Source organism: Sphaeramia orbicularis, chromosome 18, assembly GCF_902148855.1.
Source record: "Sphaeramia orbicularis chromosome 18, fSphaOr1.1, whole genome shotgun sequence".
Lineage (NCBI taxonomy): Eukaryota > Metazoa > Chordata > Actinopteri > Kurtiformes > Apogonidae > Sphaeramia > Sphaeramia orbicularis.
This window is the reverse complement of record NC_043974.1, coordinates 2,340,048-2,362,667: the sequence shown is the minus strand read 5'-3', so window position 1 is coordinate 2,362,667 and position 22,620 is coordinate 2,340,048. Positions and strand designations below refer to the sequence as shown.

At 38.0% G+C, this 22,620-nt stretch overlaps 1 protein-coding gene and 1 long non-coding RNA gene across 2 annotated transcripts; both read left to right on the top strand.

Annotated features, from left to right (window-relative positions):
* The first annotated feature begins 2,945 nt into the window (after positions 1-2,945).
* On the top strand, positions 2,946-11,416 carry LOC115438147 (myelin-oligodendrocyte glycoprotein-like). The gene is made up of 6 exons (XM_030161561.1): positions 2,946-3,075; positions 7,731-8,096; positions 8,704-8,796; positions 9,221-9,327; positions 9,433-9,579; positions 11,090-11,416. Exons 1-5 carry the CDS (start codon positions 2,949-2,951, stop codon positions 9,460-9,462), a joined length of 723 nt encoding a protein of 240 aa, XP_030017421.1. The 5' UTR covers positions 2,946-2,948; the 3' UTR covers positions 9,463-9,579; positions 11,090-11,416.
* A 274-nt stretch (positions 11,417-11,690) lies between these two features.
* Positions 11,691-13,131, top strand: LOC115438162 (uncharacterized). The gene is made up of 3 exons (XR_003938040.1): positions 11,691-12,395; positions 12,457-12,479; positions 12,545-13,131. It is a non-coding gene; the product is annotated as an uncharacterized LOC115438162 (long non-coding RNA).
* Positions 13,132-22,620: the final 9,489 nt, after the last annotated feature.

Sequence of the window (22,620 nt, the reverse complement as noted above, 5' to 3'; positions counted from 1 at the left end):
AGCAAAATGTACACTGAACATTTAGTTGTTTTTTCTCTGACAGAAACTGTTCAAAGAATGATTAAAAAACTGAATACTGGGTTATTTAGGCTGATAGATAGATAGATAGATAGATAGATAGATAGATAGATAGATAGATAGATAGATAGATAGATAGATAGATAGATAGATAGATAGATAGATAGATAGATAGATAGATAGATAGATAGATAGATAGATAGATAGATAGATAGATAGATAGATAGATAAGCTTTATTACAGACTTGTGGTTCATGTTAAAAAGCAAACAGATAAATAGAAACACAAAAAAACACAAAAAACAACCCCCCAAAAAAACACACAATAAATAAATAAAACTTTGTACTTTCACGGGACAGTCACACTATGAGTCACCATGACAACGCAAAACATTACAACAGAACAGTCCACGTGCTTCTGGAATGTTGTTTACACAAAAACACACCCTTGTGGTTGGTTTCCTCTCATGACGTTTTTATAAAAGGCAGGTGTTACATTCAGGTACCAGTCAGAGCGGTCTCCAGTTGACATGCTCAGTCTGCTGTCGTCTCCAGTGTGTGTCATGGTCCAGGTCCGTTCAGGTGGTTCTGCTTGTGTGTGCTGGTTCTGGATCCTCCTAAACTGTCTGAGTTTAGTTTTCTTCTGTCCTGTTGGAGGTAAGCAGCTGTGTGAAGGCTGATGTTTGACTCTGTGTTTACCTGAACATACCCTCCTGTTCTGTTAGAACACAGGTACAGCTCTGATGGAAACGAACTGGTACTGGAATATCTGATACTTACTGGAATATCTGATACTTACTGGAATATCTGATACTTACTGAAATATCTGATACTTACTGAAATATCTGATACTTACTGAAATATCTGATACTTACTGAAATATCTGATACTTACTGAAATATCTGATACTTACTGAAATATCTGATATTTATTGGAATATCTGATACTTACTGGAATATCTGATACAAACGGAAACATTCCTCCAGTTTACTCAGATACTGTCCCCTGTAGACAGAACAGGAGTCACAGAACTACAGGGTGGGGAAGCAAAATGTACACTGAACATTTAGTTGTTTTTTCTCAGCAGACACTACATCAATTGTTTTGAAACCAAACATATACTGATGTCATAATCATACCTAACACTATTATCCATACCTTTTCAGAAACTTTTGCCCATATGAGTAATCAGGAAAGCAAACGTCAAAGAGTGTGTGATTTGTTGAATGCACTCGTCACACCAAAGGAGATTTCAAAAATAGTTGGAGTGTCCATAAAGACTGTTTATAATGGAAAGAAGAGAATGACTATGAGCAAAACTATTACCAGAAAGTCTGGAAGTGGAGGAAGCAACAAAAAACGGACCAAAGCTTTTATTAAAGCTCTCAAATCCAAAATCCTAAAGGATCCAACCAAATCCATGAGAAAAATGGCAATTGAACTTGAGGTAGACAACAAGAGCGTTAGGAATGCAGTAAAATATGATTTGAAGATTTAAATTCTCATGACTTTCAATAAACTCATTGGTCATACACTGTCTTTCAATCCCTGCCTCAAAATATTTTAAATTTTGCTTCCCCACCCTGTACAGAATACACAACAGATACTGGCTTTGAACAAATATTTACAACTTGTACGGTACTGTCACATGACTGTCACATGACTCAGTGACATGAAACTATGTGGGTCACATGACTCAGCACAAACTGCCCCCATTACAATAGTGTGTCTCGCGCCGATACTTTTTCTAACTTTTATTAATGGACAATATATAAGTAACGTTTACACAACATTTGACATATTTTTTCTCTGCAGTTTAAATTATCTATTAAAACGTACTTGGTATTTTTTGTTTCATATGTAATGACTATAACCTTTGAATATTATGTGAAAATACAGAATACAACTGACTCTTCCCACACAGTTTATTTATTACACCAATGACATATTTAGTTTTACTGGAATAGTTCTAGTTCTCACTGATACTTACAATAAGAAAATTAAAATTGTGACAATTAACCTCATAAATATTACTACAGCAAAAAAGTCTCTGTTTTTCAGTGTAGAGCACAGATGTTTACAGTCTGATACAAACACAGATGTGGCCTTTAATGACTGTCAAGAGATGTTTTATTTTATTCAAATCCTCTTGTTTCTTCCAGTTAAATGCATAGTTCAGACAGCTGTGAGTGACAGTGCACTCTCATTCTTGTGTCATGGTGCCAAATGTACACTAGGGGGCACTACATATTGATTTAGTGTTGACATAAGGTGATGATTTGGAACTTGTGTGATGTCATTCTGTGCCTGTTGGTTTTGTTTTCGTGAGGTGTGTGAGGTTATCCCGAAAATATCTAGGTGTAATAGGTGATTTTACACTGAAAAGTGGAAACAATGACAGCATGACTCTGACAGAAACTGTTCAAAGAATGATTAAAAAACTGAATACTGGGTTATTTAGGCTGATAGATAGATAGATAGATAGATAGATAGATAGATAGATAGATAGATAGATAGATAGATAGATAGATAGATAGATAGATAGATAGATAGATAGATAGATAGATAGATAGATAGATAGATAGATAGATAGATAGATAGATAGATAGATAGATAGATAGATAGATAGATAAGCTTTATTACAGACTTGTGGTTCATGTTAAAAAGCAAACAGATAAATAGAAACACAAAAAAACACAAAAAACAACCCCCCAAAAAAACACACAATAAATAAATAAAACTTTGTACTTTCACGGGACAGTCACACTATGAGTCACCATGACAACGCAAAACATTACAACAGAACAGTCCACGTGCTTCTGGAATGTTGTTTACACAAAAACACACCCTTGTGGTTGGTTTCCTCTCATGACGTTTTTATAAAAGGCAGGTGTTACATTCAGGCACCAGTCAGAGCGGTCTCCAGTTGACATGCTCAGTCTGCTGTCGTCTCCAGTGTGTGTCATGGTCCAGGTCCGTTCAGGTGGTTCTGCTTGTGTGTGCTGGTTCTGGATCCTCCTAAACTGTCTGAGTTTAGTTTTCTTCTGTCCTGTTGGAGGTAAGCAGCTGTGTGAAGGCTGATGTTTGACTCTGTGTTTACCTGAACATACCCTCCTGTTCTGTTAGAACACAGGTACAGCTCTGATGGAAACGAACTGGTACTGGAATATCTGATACTTACTGGAATATCTGATACTTACTGGAATATCTGATACTTACTGGAATATCTGATACTTACTGGAATATCTGATACTTACTGAAATATCTGATATTTATTGGAATATCTGATACTTACTGGAATATCTGATACTTACTGGAATATCTGATACTTACTGAAATATCTGATATTTATTGGAATATCTGATACTTACTGGAATATCTGATACTTACTGGAATATCTGATACTTACTGAAATATCTGATACTTACTGAAATATCTGATATTTATTGGAATATTTGATACTTACTGAAATATCTGATACTTACTGAAATATCTGATACTTACTGAAATATCTGATACTTATTGGAATATCTGATACTTAATGGAATATCTGATACTTACTGAAATATTTGATACTTATTGGAACATTTGATACTTATTTGACTGGTTTGATTGTAATCAGAGTTCAGATGTCTGTATTCACACATAAAAAAGCTCAGACTTTCAGGGGCTCGAACTCATGTCTGTTTTAATCGAACCAAACCCAGTAGTTGTGAATCCAGCCTCTGTGGAGTTTGTGTGTCAGAGCTCTGGTAGTTTTTTTTTCTTTTTCCTCAGTTTCTCCAGTTTTCAGTTCGACTGTCCTCAGTTCACCTCAGAGGTTAAAGGACTGACTGACACCCAGACTGAGTCACAGTCAGTGCAGTCATTTCATCCACTCCATCCATATTCTGTACTTTAAGCCTGTGTGTATACATGGGCTTTTTTTTTTTCAGAATCAGATTTTATTGCCAAGTAATTTTTACATTACAAGGAATTTGTCTTGGTTCTGTTGGTGCAAACAGTTAAAAGAAGCAGATATCACAAATGAAAATAATAAGAATATAGAAAAACAGAAGTGTTTGCCTTCAGAAGTGAATTGACTTCTATACATATATACACATGTACACTAACATATGTGCTAGAAACGGTGGTGTCCTTCAAGTGACAGAGTGCAAAAGAAGCAGCTGTGCAATAATAATGTTCATGATAAGTGTCTGTGGGGGGAGGGGGGAGGTGGTCAGTGGGGGACAGGGGCCTTGTTGATGAGACCACTTTCTAAAACTTTATTTACACACTGTCATATACAAATAGAACAACAGAACATGGAGAAAAACATACATGCTCACGGTGAGGCAGGAAGAAATGACATAAATAAATACAGATATAGGTAAGTACATTAAATAGATAAATAAATAAAAGTAAAAGAATAAACAAGAATATAAGAAAAAAAAAATTACAACTTAAATTTGTTACATAAGGCTTTAGTTTTCGCAGCTTTAGAGTTAATGCAGAAGTTAAGAGTGTTTAAGTAGGATTTTAAGTCGGACTGAAAGACTACAAAGCTGGGTTTCTGTTTGGCAAATTTGCTCGTATGCACATGAAATTTTGCTAATAATGAAATGAGATTAAGAATAAATAGTTTCTTAACAGGCAGATCATTAACAAAGAAACCAAATAAAATATCTTCAATTTTGAAGTTTAGTAGTGAAAGATCCAGTTTTCCATTTAAAAAAAGACTGATATCACACCAAAAATTTGACTGAAGGCACATTCCCAAAACAGATGAGTTAATGTTTCATCAGTGTTGTGACATACATGGGTATTTATAGACATGACTACTTGTCCAGCTACGTTTTACAGATGTTCACCTACATCTTGCTTGTTGTGCTGAATTCTGCTACCTGCCGAAAACAGCTCCCCTTTCCAAAGTCAGCCGTGAAGAGGACACTGTGCACCAAACTGACCCTGTCACACCAGAAGAACTCCAAATATGAGCTGTTAAAGTCAGTTCACTCCTTCAGCTTCGCAGGTTTATACTGATGGGGGATGCAGTTTACAGCAGAACCTGGTGTCACAACGGGGGGAAAAGAGAGGACTCAAATGCACGGTACTGAAGGGGAAAAAAATACAAGTTTATTTAACAAAAATGAAAACAGAACAATGGAAACATACAAAACCTAACACAAAAGCTAAGACAGAGTCCATAGAAAAAGACGGGAAAAAAACACACAAAACCTGGGTCAGAGTCCGTAGATGAGATGAATAAATGTCCGGGTTATGGAGAAAATGGACCAGCACTGCATGGCTGCAAACCAAAGCCTTAAATAGGCTGGAGATAATTGGCTGCAGCCACGCAGCGCCAGCAGGTGAATCTGATGATGATAATGATTATGAAAAGGAGGAGCTGAGGGTCACACAGGCACAGGTCCATGACCAAAAGGGAGGAGCTGAGAGTCACACAGGCACAGATCCTGACACCTGGTGCCGAATTCTGCTCCCTGTGGAAAACTGCATCCCCAGCCGTAGAGGATATAGTTTTCGTTTGTATCTGTTTTTATTGTTAGATATTCTGTGTGTTGTGTGTCTAAGATTTAACTTTTGACAGTTTTATAAACCTTACAGTTTGCACATTCTTTACTATTAAACAGATAAAAACACAACTGCATAACTGTCCTCTTCATGGCTGACTTAGGAAGGAGGAGCAGTTTTCAGCAGGGAGTAGAATTCAGCACAACAGTACACACTATATGATCTTCAGAACACTTTTCATCTATGGGTCTGCTCCATCCTACCTTCTGACCACAGACACTCACTATCTTCATTCTCAGGATCTTTTCTTTTGTCTGTTCCTAAAGTTAGAGCTGAACAGAGGAAAAAGGCCTTCAGGTTTGTGGCTCCATTCACTTGGAATGAACTACAGCAGGAATGTCAAACTCATGTTAGTTCAGTTCCACATTCAGCTAAATCTGATCTGCAGTGGGCCGGACCAGTAAAATAATAATATGATAATATACAAATGATGTCAACTCCAAACTTTTCTCTGTGTTCCCAAAGTCAGAACTAAACATGGAGAATCAGCGTTCAGTTTCTATGCTCCATATATCTGGAACAAACTACCAGAAAATATCAGGTCTGCTGAGAGTCTGAGTTCTTTTAAGTCCAGGTTAAAGACTCACCTGTTCACTCCTGCCTTTGACTAAAAGGCTTTTGACTTTTTAAATTTTATATTCTCTTTGAAACTCTGCACTGCAACTTTTACTTTGATATGTGTGTTTTTATTTTTATTTTATTTTATTCTATTTTTTTTTTTTTTTTTTTGATTTTATGTGTTGTTTTCTTACTTGCTGTTTTTAATCACCTTTTATATGTTTCTTTTATAATGTTTTAAATGTGTTTCTTTTTGTTTCTTTTATTTCAATGTCCTGTGTGAAGCACCTTGAATTGCCTTGTTGCTGAAATGTGCTATACAAATAAACTTGCCTTGCCTTGCCTATGTTTTAGAGCGAAAAAAGTAAAATTAAACAATGAACAGGTTTACATCTACAAACTATCCTTTCAAAAGATGTGAATAACATGAACAAACTGAAAAAAATCAGTGTAATTGTAACAATATTCTGCTTTAGTTTATCATTTACATATGTTCATTACAACTTACAGATCACAGTGGATCTACAAACACACACAACATTTAATAACAGACAGAATATTGTTAAAATTGCTCTTACTTTTCTTAAGACATTTCAGGTTGTTCATATTTGTTCAGATTATTCACTTTTTTTTTTAAATTATACTTTGTTTTAGTGCAAATGCATGAAAATATTTACATTTACAAAGAGAAAAATTGTGAATTGTGAGTATTTATAGATTATTCTGATAGAATTTGACTGGTCTGACCCACTGGAGATTGAACTGGTCTGAATGTGGAACCTGAACTAAAAGGATTGTTAATTTCTTAATATCATCCCAAGGGCCAGACTGGACCCTTTGGTGGGCTGGATTTGGACCCCGGGCCACATGTTTGACACCTGTGAACTACAAAAAGACCTGAATCTCACAGATCTGGTTTCACTGGACACTTTCAAAAGGACGTTGTATGACTTAGAGATGGAGACATGTGGATGCTATCTGATATCTGATGAACTTTAGCTTCATCTCATGATCACTTTTAGCCAAGTTGACTTTGGAAGGTTTGACTCGATTATTATTATTTTTTTTTTTTTGTGATGTATTGAAGGTTTGTTTTTGTTTTTATGTATGAAAGCTTGTGTCTGTTTGAAACTCTAACGTTCTGCTGCCTGTCTGGGCCAGGACAGTCTTGGAAAAGAGATTTTTATTCTCAATGAGGTTTTCCTGGTTAAATAAAGGTGATAGATAGATAGATAGATAGATAGATAGATAGATAGATAGATAGATAGATAGATAGATAGATAGATAGATAGATAGATAGATAGATAGATAGATAGATAGATAGATAGATAGATAGATAGATAGATAGATAGATAGATAGATAGATGCTTGTCCAGGACATGTGCAGTACCATGAGTTTTCAAAGTGCGTTAATCCAACACAGTTATCATGATCATTAGAATTTAAACGCTAATACTAACCGTCTGCAATTTTACCGCGGTTTATCGTTATACCGGTAATCGTTACATCCCTATTTGAGACTGATCTGAATCCAGACTCGTCCCTGGAGCTTGTAATAAAAGAACACGTTTCCCTGTTTTCCAGGTCAGATCCAGGTCCTCGGTCCACTTGAGCCAGTGGTAGCTGCTCCAGGGGACGACATTACCCTGAAGTGCCTTGTGGATCCTAAATTTGACATCGGGGGTAAGACGGTGGAGTGGTCCAAGCTGGACCTGCAGGTGAACCCGGCGGACCCGTCCTACGTGTACCTGTACCGAAACCGACGTGAAGACGTGCTCCTGATGTTCCCGTCGTATGTTGGAAGAACAAAGCTCTCCACTGAAGCTCTCAAAGATGGGAACATACTGCTCCTGATCAAGAATGTCACACTGTCCGATAATGGACAATACAGATGTTTCATCCCAGACTTAAAGAGCAGCTCCCGACATTCTACTGTGACGCTGGTTGTTGGTGAGTCTGTTTGTTTACATGTGAACACTGAATGGTCCTTCTGTCAGCTTATTCATATGAGGACTCTTACAGGACGCCAGGCCTAAATGTTCTGAAAATACAGTCAGTGGTGTGCACAGATATTAGAACACTCTGCAAATCTGAAGAAACTGGTGGTTTATTTTATTCCCACAGCCTGAATTTCACTTATTTTTGCCACTGCAAAAGGTAAAGGCAAAGGGATTGAGAATATTTCACCTACAAATGTGTCAGTCCAGTCCTTTTTTTTTAGGTTTTACTCTAATATTTAGTGTTTAGATGTGTATTTGACCCCAGCGATAAGGTGCTGTGCTGGGAAAAATGTTCAAATGCCCCTTAAATGTGCTTGAAAAGGACTTGAATTTGACCTTGAAAAATGTGTACGAACGCTGTATAAAGTTTTTTAAAATAACAAATGAAAATAGAAAAGTAACAGCCTTTTATTTTCCATACATTCACTAGCCCAGCAACATTAATGTTAAAAACTACCCATGATGCAATACTCTCTGACTACCATTTGTAATGCTGACCTTCTGGTTTATTATGTGAGTTTGTTCTAATTCAACGTGGACCTTGTTTATTTTTCCAGATCCAAACTATGTTCAAATGACCACAACAGAGATGCCACTGGAACCGAGCAGTCTCCAAACTGTAGAGCCGATCACAGACGCAGAAAGAAAAGGTTAAAAAAAAAAAAAAAAACAGCGACAAAATGCCACATTTCTGAGGTTATATATAGAGTTGAAACAATTAATCGATTAGGTGCTTGAAGCAAATGCAAAAATTCCCGATTCGATTAATCGACTCGAATTATTCAAAGGGAAATATTCTATGTCAGTTTTCCTGAATTGAAGCTTCTTTGTGCGTCACAATAAGCGTCCGTGTGAAACACAACAGTGGAACCAATGTTTAACAGCAGAGAAATGAAGGAAACTAAGCTGAAGATCCAGGAGAACTGTGGTTGAATGATTTTTTTGGAACACTTTGAGTCGATTAATCGTTTCAGCTCTAGTTATATGTGTATTCCAAAGCTGCTTTATTCCAGTTATTGTAAATTTGTGCCTAACTTTAATTTATGCCTGTTTTTTTTTTTTCCCCTCCATCAGGTCAACGCCATCATCTGATACCTATCGTCGTGCTTGTTATTTTACTAACCCTGGTGTTCGGTGTTGGACTGCTTGGATATTTATTTCTAAAAATCAAACACCAGACTGTAAGTCAGAGGTGATCTTATGAAAAATCACTCAACACCTGCAGCATTTGTAGGACCAGAGGTTTTTGTGGGGATTTAACTTGACTTTTAAATTTGTCCCAACAGTGCCATCCCATGGCACAAATCCAAGCCTAGGTGCCCTGCCTGAACCTGACTTTGCCAGTTGATGTTAAGAGACTGAAGAGTTGAACTAGCAACCTCTCCATCTGTAGGCGGACTGTGGTGGATCAGTAGACTGCAGCAGAAATACATGTAAGTCACATGGAGATGGAAACTGAACCGACGTCTTAAAGTGGGACTCATATTTAAAGGTGCAGGAGACTTTCATGACCAGTGTTTCCTCAGATCTGTCCATCCTCAGTCACATCCTCACTTTCATTCGTCTGTCTGTCATTCCTCAGCTGAATCTCTTCCTCATGCTGAACAGTTTCTTAGTTCCATCCACCACAAACAAACCATGGGTTTATAAACAGAGCTGGGAGGGAACTGGGCGTCTGAGGAATTTTGTTGCGATGTGCATTGTGGGAAACGCCGGTTCGCTCCCCTGTCTGGCAGCGGCAGCTTCTAAAGACATGACATGGAAACAGCAGGAGCTCCCTCCCCTCTATGCATATTCCCCCAGTCGTTTTTGTGTTTCAGCTGTTTCTGTGTCATGTTTCATCCATATAATATATATATATAATATATAATCATAGGCTCGTGCTGCCACTGCCGCCTGACAATGTTTCCCACAATGCACGTCACGACAAAATTCCTCAGATGTCCCAGTTCCTCCTGGCTCTGTTTGTAAACCCATGGTTTGTTTGTGGTGGATGGAACTAAGAAACTGTTCAGCATGAGGAAGAGATTCAGCTGAGGAATGACAGACAGACGAACAGACGAATGAAACTGAGGATGGACAGATCTGATGAAAAACTAGTGACAAAAGTCTCCTGCACCTTTACCTTTTATCAGCTGAAGTCAGTCAGGTTGGTGGTTTAGGGTCGTGTGCAGCTGAAAATGTCTGCACATTGAGTCCAGAGGCTGTAAGGCAAAGGCAGGTTTATTTCTACAGCACATTTCATGCACAAGACAATTCAAAGGGCTTTACATACAACAATAAAAAGCATCACAGCAGAAGCATAAAAAGTATAGGTATGACAAAAACAAACAAACAAACAAACAAAAAAATCAGATAAATAAAATAGATAAGCAGATAAAACAGCCAGCTGTACCGGCATGTACTCATTAACTATATTATTAACACATTACCTTGTCCTCAGAGAAATTCAGCCTCTACCCATTGTTTTTTTTTGTTTTTTTTATGACCTCTGCCAAGGAGGTTCTGTTTTTGTCAGCGTTGGTTTGTCTGTCTGTCTGTTTGTTAGCAAGATAACTGAAAAAGTTAAGGACGGATTTGGATGAAAATTTCAGGAAATGTTGATACTGGCACAAGGAAGAAATTATTAAATTTTGGAGGTCTGCGCTCTCCAAATGCTTTTCTAGTTTTTTTTTGTTTGTTTTTTGGTTAATGGAGAATGTTGTTGTTGGGTTTGTTTGCATGTAAAATAAAAAGGAAATTGTGCAACAATTTATTTTCAGTTGATGTGTCACATATGATAGTGTTTGTATTGCCCAATTTCTACAAAACTCCAATAAACAAAGGTTGGAAACAAAAAAAGAAGTTCTTGCTGAACATCAGAGGAACATTTCATCTCATGTGTATGTGTACAGAGTTGATGTGTTTTTGCCAGTGTTTAACAGATTTGTTTTGTGTCCACAGCTCACCTTTCTGTTCCTGGCTGCGTCCACCACCACAGGTCTGCAGAGTCCCAAACAGAAACAGACTCCTTCTGAAGTCCACCTGGATCTAAACTGAATTCTCCTTCAACTTGTTTTGACTTCAAGTCTGGAGTAGGAACAGTGCCAGACCCTGCAGGGATCGGCCAACGACTGCATTGAACATTAGCCTTTGGTTTTTCAGGTGTTACGCCCGGCCTAGGGGTTTACCAGGCCGAACATAATAGGCTCAACTTTGTCCCCTCCCAGCTCCCAAGCACACACGTCAGTCAAAACTAAAAGTTCACAATATTTATTATCAGTATTTTGTTCAACAACTAAGGAAGGGTTAGGGGAGGGAGCGGCTAAAACAACAAACAAAATATCTTCTTTTACAATTTAAACTAACTTACCTAACCAAAATAAATGCAAGAAATAAAATACAGCAAACTTACCTAAACTTCCTAACCAAAAACAGGAGAAAATGGGAAAAACAAAAGAGCCGACCTCCCCTACCAGAAAAAGGTTCAATTTAACAAAAACTATTTACAACTACAAACAATCGAATTTTTCTGGAGCACACGAAGACTGACGGTCTCTCACACACGAACACAGGGTTGGGAGCTGACAGGAGGCAAGAGCGAGCAAGGACGGAAACTCCAGGGCCATTTTTAAAGGGGCCAGGCAATCATGCTCCACCAATCAGCAACCTGCAACAGACGGACACAAAAAGGCACAGCACACCGACAGGACGGGGGGAGAACACACACACTAAACAGAAAACACATACATGTAAATAGACAAATTATGACCCAGGGTCATAACACAGGGAAGCGCTAAAGATCACCATGGTTACAGGTCTGCCACAACTGCAGATCATAATTTCTGTTTCATCCTTGATTATTGAGGACGTTCCAAAGTGTAACCACAGATATCCATAGGATTTCCATGGATTTTTGGCCTGGATGTTCTTAAAACTCCAGGCAAGTATATTTATTTATTTATTTATTCAAAGACTGTAAAATCAGAGACAATGCTTTGATTTTAGCTCCGTCCCGTTTTTTTCTTTTTTTTCTTTTACAGTATAAAGTATTAGTTCCTACTGTAGCAGCACAGGCACATCTGTCATCCAAACTGGACCTGTAGGCGATAACGTGAAGGAATCTTATTGCATAGTGCACAGTCTTCTTTTTTCATTTATGTTTGTGATCCAAACCCTGGATTTCACTGTCCCAAGAGATTCCAACTTAGCTGTGTACTAAAGGAAGACCTACCTCTGTCCTAAATGAAGACCTACCTCTGTCCTGAAGGTCTACCTCTGTCCTAAATGAAGACCTACCTCTGTCCTAAAGGCCTACCTCTGTACTAAAGGAAGGCCTACCTCTGTCCTGAAGGTCTACCTCTGTCCTAAATGAAGACCTACCTCTGTCCTAAAGGCCTACCTCTGTACTAAAGGAAGGCCTACCTCTGTCCTAAATGAAGACCTACCTCTGTCCTAAAGGCCTACCTCTGTCCTAAAGGAAGACCTTCCTCTCATCTGTAATAATTGTATTTTCCTTTGACAAGAGAAAGCAAGTTTTTTTTGAATGGATAATATAATGTAATGTGAGTTGTTTTAAGTTGAAACTTGATGTTTTTCTAAAGCAGAAACGTGTGTTTGTTGAACTAGCTAAGTCTAGTTTTTTTTGTACTGATAATATAAAATAAATATTTGTTTTAACTCAGTACTAAGTTGTAACAAGTGATTAATAGTTGAATCAACTTTCATAACTTTGGAAAGACAGTTGGGACGAGAACATTGTAGTGAAGTCACCTTTATGAACGTCAGTATCTGAGTTTAAACAGTGGTATTATTCAAGTTAACTCCCATTTTCAAGGCAGCAGGTGAACTTTCATTTGCAAGATGAACCAACTTGAAGTGTCTTCCAGCGTACATGGATGCTGATCCAATGAGATTAAAGCTTTTAATCAGAATGGGTACAGTTACATGATGTTTTTTTAAATCTGATTTATTTTTCAAGAAGAAATTAATCCGGAACTGAAGTACTTTCTCTTCTATTTCTATGGAAATGTTAAACCTGAATAAAGGTTTACATGAGAAGTGTTTATTTGGTTCTCACAGCCCTTCTGTTAGCTTAGTTTAGCATAGTCACTGCATTTCCATGGTCATATGTAGCCAGTTTTTTAAAGGTGATTTGTCGTCTTTTCTCAGTGATTTTGTGAAATCTGATTCTCTCTAATTATTTCTTTAGATCTGCGACTTACTGCACTCATACAGTCTTTGGACTGTTGTGTTGACAGAAGTTGGAAAATCTTTTTGTTGGAAGGGATGTATGCGCTAAATTAGCTTTACTTTAGCGTTTTAGCTTTGCATTAGTTTTTATTTCCCAGATTTCATTAGTGCAGTAAGTCACATGACCATGATTTGAGCCTCAGTTTGTGATCATACTGACCCCAGCGGACTAAAGGAATGATTAGGGAGAACTGAATTGACCAAAATCACTCATAAAATACTACAAATCACAGATCAGATCCCTCCCCAGTTACCTCAGGTGTGCCCCAGGGCTCCGTCCTGGGGTCCCTTCTTTTCATCATCTACCGCCTCCCCCTCAGCAATAGCTTCAGAAAATTTCACATCCAGTTCCACTGCTTCGTGGATGACACCCAGCTCTTCCTCACCACCAAACCTCGCTCCACACTCCCGCCCTCCTCCCTCACCTCCTGCCTCTCTGAAATTCAATCCTGGTTCACCTCCAACTTCTTGAAACTCAATAGTGACAAAACAGAAATGCTCCTCACTGGCACAAAATCCACTCTTTCCAAAACCAACACCTTTTCCCTCACTATGGACAGCTCCTCAGTCTGCCCCTCCCCTCAGGTTCACAGTCTGGGTGTCATCCTCAGTGGCTTACTATCTTTCAAATCCCACATCAATAACATCACCTGGTCTGCATATTTCCACCTGCGCAACATCAACCGTCTCCGCCCCTCCCTCACCCCTCATACCACCTCTGTTCTTTCACAGTCTCATAACCTCCCACCTCGCCTACTGTAACTCCCTCCTATTCGGTCTCCCCCAAAAGTCCCTCCATAAGCTGCAACTGGTCCACAACTCTGCCGCCCGCATCATCACCAAAACCCCCTCCTACCACCACATCACCCCCACCCTCCAGGAACTACACTGGCCCCCAGTCAAACAGAGAATTGAATTCCAACTCCTCCTGTACACATGGAAATCCATCCACAGTCTGGCTCCTCAGTACCTTCAGACCTCCTCCATGTCACCACTTCAGCCCCGTCCCTCAGCTCCTCCTCCTCTATCCACCTCACCGTACCCCCTGTCCACCTCAGCACCATGGGGGGGCGGAGCCTTCAGCCGCTCTGCTCCTCAGCTCCTCCTCCTCCTCCTCCTCCTCCTCCTCCTCTTCCTCAGCTCCTCCTCCTCCTCCTCCTCTGCTCCTCAGCTCTGGAACTCCCTCCCACCATCCATACGTAACTGTGATTCTCTCCCCACAAAACTCACCTTTTCAGAATAGCCTCCCCCCATAAGCTCTACTCTCCATTTTACATCTTCATTTCTATATATAGTAATTATTATTATTATTTTTTTATCTGTTTGTTTCTTTGTATTTTATGGATTGTTTGTTTTATCTTGTTGTACAGTGTCCTTGGGTGTCTTGAAAGGCGCTTATAAATAAAATGTATTATTCTTATTATAAAAGCCTGGCTACGTCTGACCAGAGGAATGAAGCCATTATGCTAAACTAGGCTAAGCTAAGCTAACGTTAGGGCTGCAGTTCAAACTGTTTGTCCCACTTGTGGAACTCATTAGTTCAGGACAAATGAATGAATCCAAAGCCAGTGTTGAACTGTTCCTTCAGGGTTTTCCAGGCTGGTAGATCCCATCAGAATATTCCACTGGAACGCTTTGGGAAGACTAGACTGCAGTGCAGATTCTTCCACCAGCGCAGAATGTGTGCGTCATCGCCACAGGACAAGACACTGAGCATGTGCAGAATGGAAGGAATAAAGTCCAAACGGAATAAAGGCTTTACATGTCCAGGAAGAATTTAGAGCGCAGTTAAAAGAGGATTAAACCACTGACTTTAATCTGGTTTAAATTTAATCCCAATTTTTCTTTTTCAACTGGAATAAGGTGTTTACATGGACATCTGAAATAGGATCGAACCTTTAATCAGATTAAACCAGGAAGAAAAGTTGTCATGGAAACGCACAGACTGACAGGTACAGTTAGTGTTTGACCTTTTGTGCTGAATATGCAGGACTGTGTCAGTCTGAGGACACCTTTAGCTTAGTTGTTTTTGCAGGGTTGAAATGAACACACATATTGAGTTCTCATTCATTTTTCATTTTCAGAGGAAGAACAGAAGATTAGCACTTTTTGTGTTGTGTTTTTTCAGACAAACTGAATGTTCTAAACACATAGATGATGTTTCACTACTGCACTATATGAGCTGGACTCTGATTTCATGCCTTAAATGGACGTTATGGTTTAGTTCTGCCCACTCCCTTACCAGCAGCTGTCAGTTCCTTTGAGCAGGGCACCTATACATGTGTTCTAGGGAAGTTTTCCCTCGCCGCTGTCACCAATCACAAGTGTTTGCTCCTGGAAGATTCTGTTGGGTCTCTGTAAACTTGATTTGATTCTGATTTGAACTGATAAAGCACTTTGTGACTCTGTCTGTGAAAAGTGCTCCATAAATAAAATTTACTTACTTACTTATTTACTTACTTCTACAGCTGTTGCTGTTCTTTTTTTAGTCGACTTATTTATTTCTAACACATACCAGTGTGATGATGATGTCACATAATGAACAAGAAAAGCACTCGGAGAACGCAGACCTCCGCCAAGGCAGATCAGCCCCCCCCCATCACCACCAAAATGTAATCCTTTCTTCCTTGTGCCAGTATCAACATTTCCTGAAAATTTCATCCAAATCCGTCCTTAACTTTTTGAGTTATCTTGCTAACACACAAACCCCAATGAAAACATAACCTCTGCCATTCCTTGGCGGAGGTAATTGTGGAGGAAAATTATTTTTTGCTGATTCATTGTGTTTAAGCATTTTGCCATTCTGACAAGTTTAGACTTTGTACTTGCTATACTGAGCAAATCAGTAGAATCTGATCAAAACCAGACCCTGTAGGGACATGTGATGGAACTGAGGTTAACATGTTTCCATGACCTGCACAGTGTAAAGGCTGTCTGAATCTGTGTGTTGGTGTCCAGTCTGAGCAGACTGCACCCTGTTTGCAAACAGTCAGACTTCATCTCTGAATCTGTGTGCTGATCATTGCTGCTTATTGTTGGTTGTTCACTTCAATTTGAAACATCATTTTGTAATTAAATTTAAAACTCTACAAACTCATTGTGCTTCTTTGTCACCGTGAGGTTTAGGCCCTGACAGTAATAAAAGTGTCAGAGCTGTACTGGTGTATTTTAATGTGCCTGGCATGTCAGTGTTATGTTGCATTTGGTTTTCTTAAAATACCTGTTGCAGGGTTTGTACAGGTGTTTGAAATCCTTGAAAATGCTTGAATTTCAATGTTGTGTTTTCAAGGTTTGAAAAGTGCTTGAATTTTAGTTGAAGTGCTTGTAATTATCACTCTGTCATGTGATTTCTTTCTATATTTATTTTTAATATGAAATCTGCTAGGTTAGAGGTCAAGCCAAAGCTACTTACACAGACGTGATACATTTGAAAATTAAACCTTTATATCTGTCATATCAGTCCCCGGACTCTTGCATGTTTTGTCTGTCTTGTCTGTTATTTCCTGTTTTATTTTGTTAAGTTCTCCTCTTGTGTCATGTCTGGTGTCTTTGCTTCCCTTCCCTGATTGTGTCACCTGTGTTGATTACCTGTCTCCACCCTGATTTGTTCCACCTGTGTCTCGTTGTCTTCCCTCCCTCCTGTGTATATAAGCCCTGTGTTTTCCCCTGTCCTGTGCCAGTTCGTATTCCTCCTTTTTGGTGTGTCTACTTACCAGCGTTTCTTCAGATCCTGTTTGTTTGCCTGTCTGTCTGTTTCCGACCCGGATTGTTCTTCGACTCCTGAGTTTTGCCTGACCCCCTGTCTGTACTTCAGCCTTTCCAGCTACTCTCATGTTCAACCTTTTTGCCAGGATTTATGGTACGTGATTCTGCCTTTTCCCCTATGTACTGTTGCCTGTCTGCTAGACTCCCTGTGTTTGACCTGGTCTGTCCCCTGACGCTCCTCTGCTTTTTCCTTGTCGGGTTCCCCTCGTGTGCTCCCGACCCGGGCTGTGGGTTTCCTCCTTTGGATTCGGACGTCGTGACGAATCCGCGGAGACAATACGCTGAAGACTCACCTAAAACCTTTTGATGTGAACTGTATTCCCTGTCTGTGTTTAAACACAACTTAATCGTATTTTTGTCTGCTGGTCGTGCTTTTGGGTCCAGACATCGTACTTCCAGTCCTAACAATATCATGTGTTCTCTGGTCGACTCTAAATGTAAATGTTTGATCTTAATCTTTGTCTCGGTGCGAGTGTGACTGAAGAACGCCAAGTGGCCTTGACCTTGTCTAAAATCATGTGACCTTTGACCTGTACATGATTGTAGACCTTCATAAATGACAGTTCCATCCTCCAAAACCTCTAATATGACATTTACATGAGCAGATATGGCAGAACTAACCCACAAATGCAGGATTTTCCATTAAAAATGGGTTTTCTGCACTGGGCTGACGGGCACCCTAAAGATGGTGGTTGGGGGGGGGGGGGGGGTCTAAAACTGTATGGACTGGGCTGAAAATTTTCTTGGAGTTACTGATATATAAGAGATTAACTGGTCAAATTAAGAGCTGGATCGGAAAAGAAGTCCCAAAAATGAGACGCCCTACAAGTACCTCTGAGCAAGGACTGGGTTAAATGTTGGACTTTGTCAGAGGATTCCTGCTGTCAGACTCCTGTCAGTTCAGTTCCACATTCAGCCCAGTTTGATCTGCAGTGGACCCAACCAGTCAAATAATAACAGTGAAAAAAGACAAATTCTATTCTGATCAGGTTTACATCTACAAAGTTTCCTTAAAAATCTGAATAACATGAACAACTTGAATTATCTTGAGGAAAAACAAGCGCAATTTTAACAATATTCTGCCTCAGTTTATCATTTACACATGTGCATTACAATCACACAAAACATTTAGTAACAGGCAGAATATTGGTACAATTGCATTTACTTAAGACATTTACGTTTGTTCAGGTTATTAATTTTTTTTTTTTTTTGTAAAAGTATAGTTTGGTAATGCAAACATTTTCATGTAATTGTTTTTTTTTTTTTTACACCAAAAAGACAAAGAGAACATGTGGGGTTGTCATTATTTATAGCAGTGGTTCCAACCTTTTTTACTCCTGACTCCATTTTAACGTCACTAATTTCAGGTGACTCCAGACATTCAAAACAGAGACCATTTCTTTGGGCTAAAAGTAATTTATTTTTGATCGTGTAATAGTTGGCTATACTATGTTGCTAATAAACATTAATTTTAGACATGTAGGCTATATAATGTAAATTTTTATCAGTAAGTTTTCTTTTTTTTTTGTATAAATTATTAGAAATTTCAGGCGACCCCAGACATTCAAAACAGAGACTTTTTTTTTTTTGGCTAAAATTTTTTTTTTTGATCCCGTAATAGTTTGCTGTAATATGTTGCAAAGAAAAGTTAATTTTAGGCAACATTTAGGCTATTTAATGTAAATTTTCATTAGTAAGTTTTAATTTTTTATCAATTAATAGAAATTTCAAGTGACCCCATTTGAATTCCAGGCGACCCCACATGGGGTCCAGACCCCAAGGTTGAAAAACACGGATTTATAGGTTATTATGATAATATTTGACTGGTTCTGACCCAGTTGAAATCTAATTGGACTGTATGTGTCCGTATGTGGAACCTGAATTAAAATGGTTTTGACACCATTGATTGTTCATATCTTCAGTGTCATTTTTGCATTTCACAAATTCATCCCAGGGGTCGGACTGGATCCTTTGGGCTGGATTTGGCCCCTGGGACGCATGTTTGACACCTGTGGTCTAACAGCTTTAGTTCTTTTTCAGTTGACAGTGTTTGGCCCCTGTTTTGTTTTTCTGTTACTTCAAACATGTTGACGTATAAACTGAGGTCAGTGAGATGCAGAAACCTGGAGCTATTATTGCACAACTAGACTTTTTGGGAAGTAGGAGACACCTGGTGCCCAGCAGACACGCCTAAAAAAACAAACATTTCAACATGATGTCATGACTGACATGAATATACACACCACTTTAACTGGTGTGGTATATGTATGTAATTATAAGCTTATGTGTGTTCACACCAAGGTTCTAACAGTTTTGGATTTTTCATTCTAGTTTAGTTTTATTTAGTTTAGACTTTTTTTTTCTCTAATTCAGTTCATTTTAATTTGTTTTTAGAGCAGGTTGATAGTTTTTATTAGTTTTCATTTTTTTCTAAATGCTTAGTTGTAGTTTAGTTGTAGTTCAGTGGTCTCTTTTCTCTTCTTCTCTGTTGTCGTATTCAAATAAATCCCAGACAGGACTCTGCTGCTTTAGTCTCCATGTTTCCAGGTAGAGTGGGGACCAGAAGACGACTGGAAACCACAAGTGACGGACCAGAAAGTGACAGCACAGAAAACTGAGAGAGACAAAGAAGTTGCTTTTGTATCAATCCGACATTGACAAAGACGAAAACGAAGGGAATTTGATCCAGAATTTTTATCCGTTTTAGTTAGTTTTGTAAACACACAATACAGTTTCAGTTATGTTTTTTTTTTCTTTTAATTATAGTTTTTATTTATTTCAGTTAATAAAAATGTTTTTACAATTCTAGTTTTGGTCAGTTCGTTAGTTTTCGTTAACGATAATAACCTTGGTCGGGACTCCATGTGGGGTCACCTGGAATTCAAATGAGGTCGATCAAAATTTATAGTTATTGATAAAAATAAAAACTTATTAATAAAAAATATATGGTGAGTTGACAGAGACAACCGTGATACACAGAAGACAAACTGTGGTTGTGAAACTGCAGCACTGTGGTTCTGTTTCTATGTCAAATGTTCATTGTGGTCAGTTTCAGATGCTGCAGCTCTTTCATAATTCATAGTTTCAGTTCTTGTTTGTTCAGTATTAATTGTCCTCCTTGTAAATCCCAGCTGGACTGACTGGACAGATCCTGAGCCTTTGTGCAGTAATCTACACCTGGATTTACTGCCTCTGTCCACAATAATGGACATTATATAGACTAAATGTCCTCTGAAATTAATGTTTATTTGCAATTAGGGCTGTGTATCGGCAAGAATCTGGCGATATGATACAAATCACAATACTAGGATGACGATGCAATATATCATGATACTGTTAAAAAGGCTTTTTTTTTTTTTTTTTTTAAATGATTATTTCCTTGAAGAATTGAATTCCAGCAGAAATCTGCACAAATCCTAAACACATTTATATTTGATCCCAACAGGATCTAATGTTCTATCAGCAAATGTTCCAACTGTGTTCAAACTGAAATTCTGTTTTCCAGACATTTCAGTTTCAGATCCTGTTCAAATGTTCAGATTCTATTAGTTCACAACTAACATCAGAACAGGATTGGAGTTCAATCCCAACAAAGGAATGAACATTATTTAATAAAACAGTGTTAAATAATAATGGAGTATAAACAAAAAATTTGAAAAAAAAAAAAAGAACCTCCATAATATCTGCATTTGAATAAATACCTAAAAATATCGATATAGTACTTTTTAATATTAATACAGTATTGCCAAATGAAATACTGCGATATATTGCAGAACCAATATTTTTTTACAGCCCTACTTAGGAGGTTAAATATCTCGGTAAGTTGATAGGACCAGTATTTTCTGAGATACTAATCCTGTTGGAATACTATTGTCTGACATTCACGGAAGCACAGTACCACACAACATGACGAAAAATGAAGTTGAAAACAGGAACATCGCATTTACTCCCGCAGTCCCGACATGTCAGTATTAACATTGGCGCCTGCAAAAAACAAAAAAAACAACAAACATCGGTGCCTGCAGCCGTACGGCCTGTGTGGACCTCGTGTGTACTGAGTGACATTTGAGAGAGAGACACACACTGATATATATTTTGAGAGAAAGATAGGTATGGTATGTCCCAGTACTTATGGAGAATTGAAATTTTTTAAAAAGTTTTCTCTGTTTTTGATATAATAACCCTTAAATGTAATCTCATCATGCTGGTTAAAGTACACGATCAGTAAATTAAATATAGGAAAATGCTAGATTTTCAAAGAAAACATGCAAAATATAGAGGATTATATTTTGATATATGATGAGAAATTACTTAAGAAAGGTTAAATAGACAGAAAACTTCCTTTGGGAACTGTTACAGAAGTATCACTGGGTCTGTGTGGTCTGTAATAGTCAAGTGTGTCAAAGTCATTTGAGTTCCAAACTCCAAATTCCAACAGTATTGTGTCTGTTACTAAATATTTTGTTCTTTTGTAGATCCACTGTGATCTACATGAAATGCACATGTATAAAAGATAAGTTGAGGCATAATATTGCACCTATTTTTCTTAAGAAATTTCAGGTTTTATTCACGTTTTTGGGAAAAGATATTCACCAGTGACCAAAACCATCTACTGAGACGAAATGTTTAATAACTTTAAAACCACTCATTCTATGAACATGTCGAAATAACTGATGTAAAATGCAGTTTGTCATCTTTTCATTGGTCATCAGATATGACCATATTTGGACGTTCAGAGGCTCTGTAGTTGCCATGGAAACACCGTCAACTTCTCCAACACTGATTCCCCAGTCAAACCCATGGAGTTGGATCAATGACAGTGGATGGACACACTGGGTTTATATCGATGAATAATAAATAAAATGAACGAAAACGACTAAACAATTCACAAAATGATGAAAAAAAAATAAGTGGAAAAAATGAGCAAAAATGGACTAAAATGAAGTGAAAAGGAATAAATTAAGCAACAAAATCAACAAAAAACAGCCAAATTAACCCATAGAATGATAATAAATCAACAAAATAATAACTAACATGAACAAAACAAGCAACAACCTGAAGGAAATTGAAGAAAGAAAGAAAATAGGCAACAAAAAAGACAAAAACAAGTAAAATGAATAAAATTAAACAAAATGATAAGTGCATCTGAAGTTACCATGGAAACACCGTCATCTTCTCCAACATTGATTCCCCAGTCAAACCCATGGAGTTGGGTCAATGACAGTGGATGGACACACTGGGGTTATGTTCAGTTAATGACAAAATGGACTGAGAAAGCTGCTTTTTTTTCCTTTTTTTTTTTTTTTTTTAAGTTTTCTGTTTTTGATAGAACAGAACAGAACAGAACAGAACAGAACAGAACAGAACAGAACAGAACAGAACAGAATAGAATAGAATAGAATAGAATGTCTTTATTGTCATTGTACAGGTACAACGGAATTAAAAAAGTGCAATTGTCCTAGGTGCCATAAAAAAGT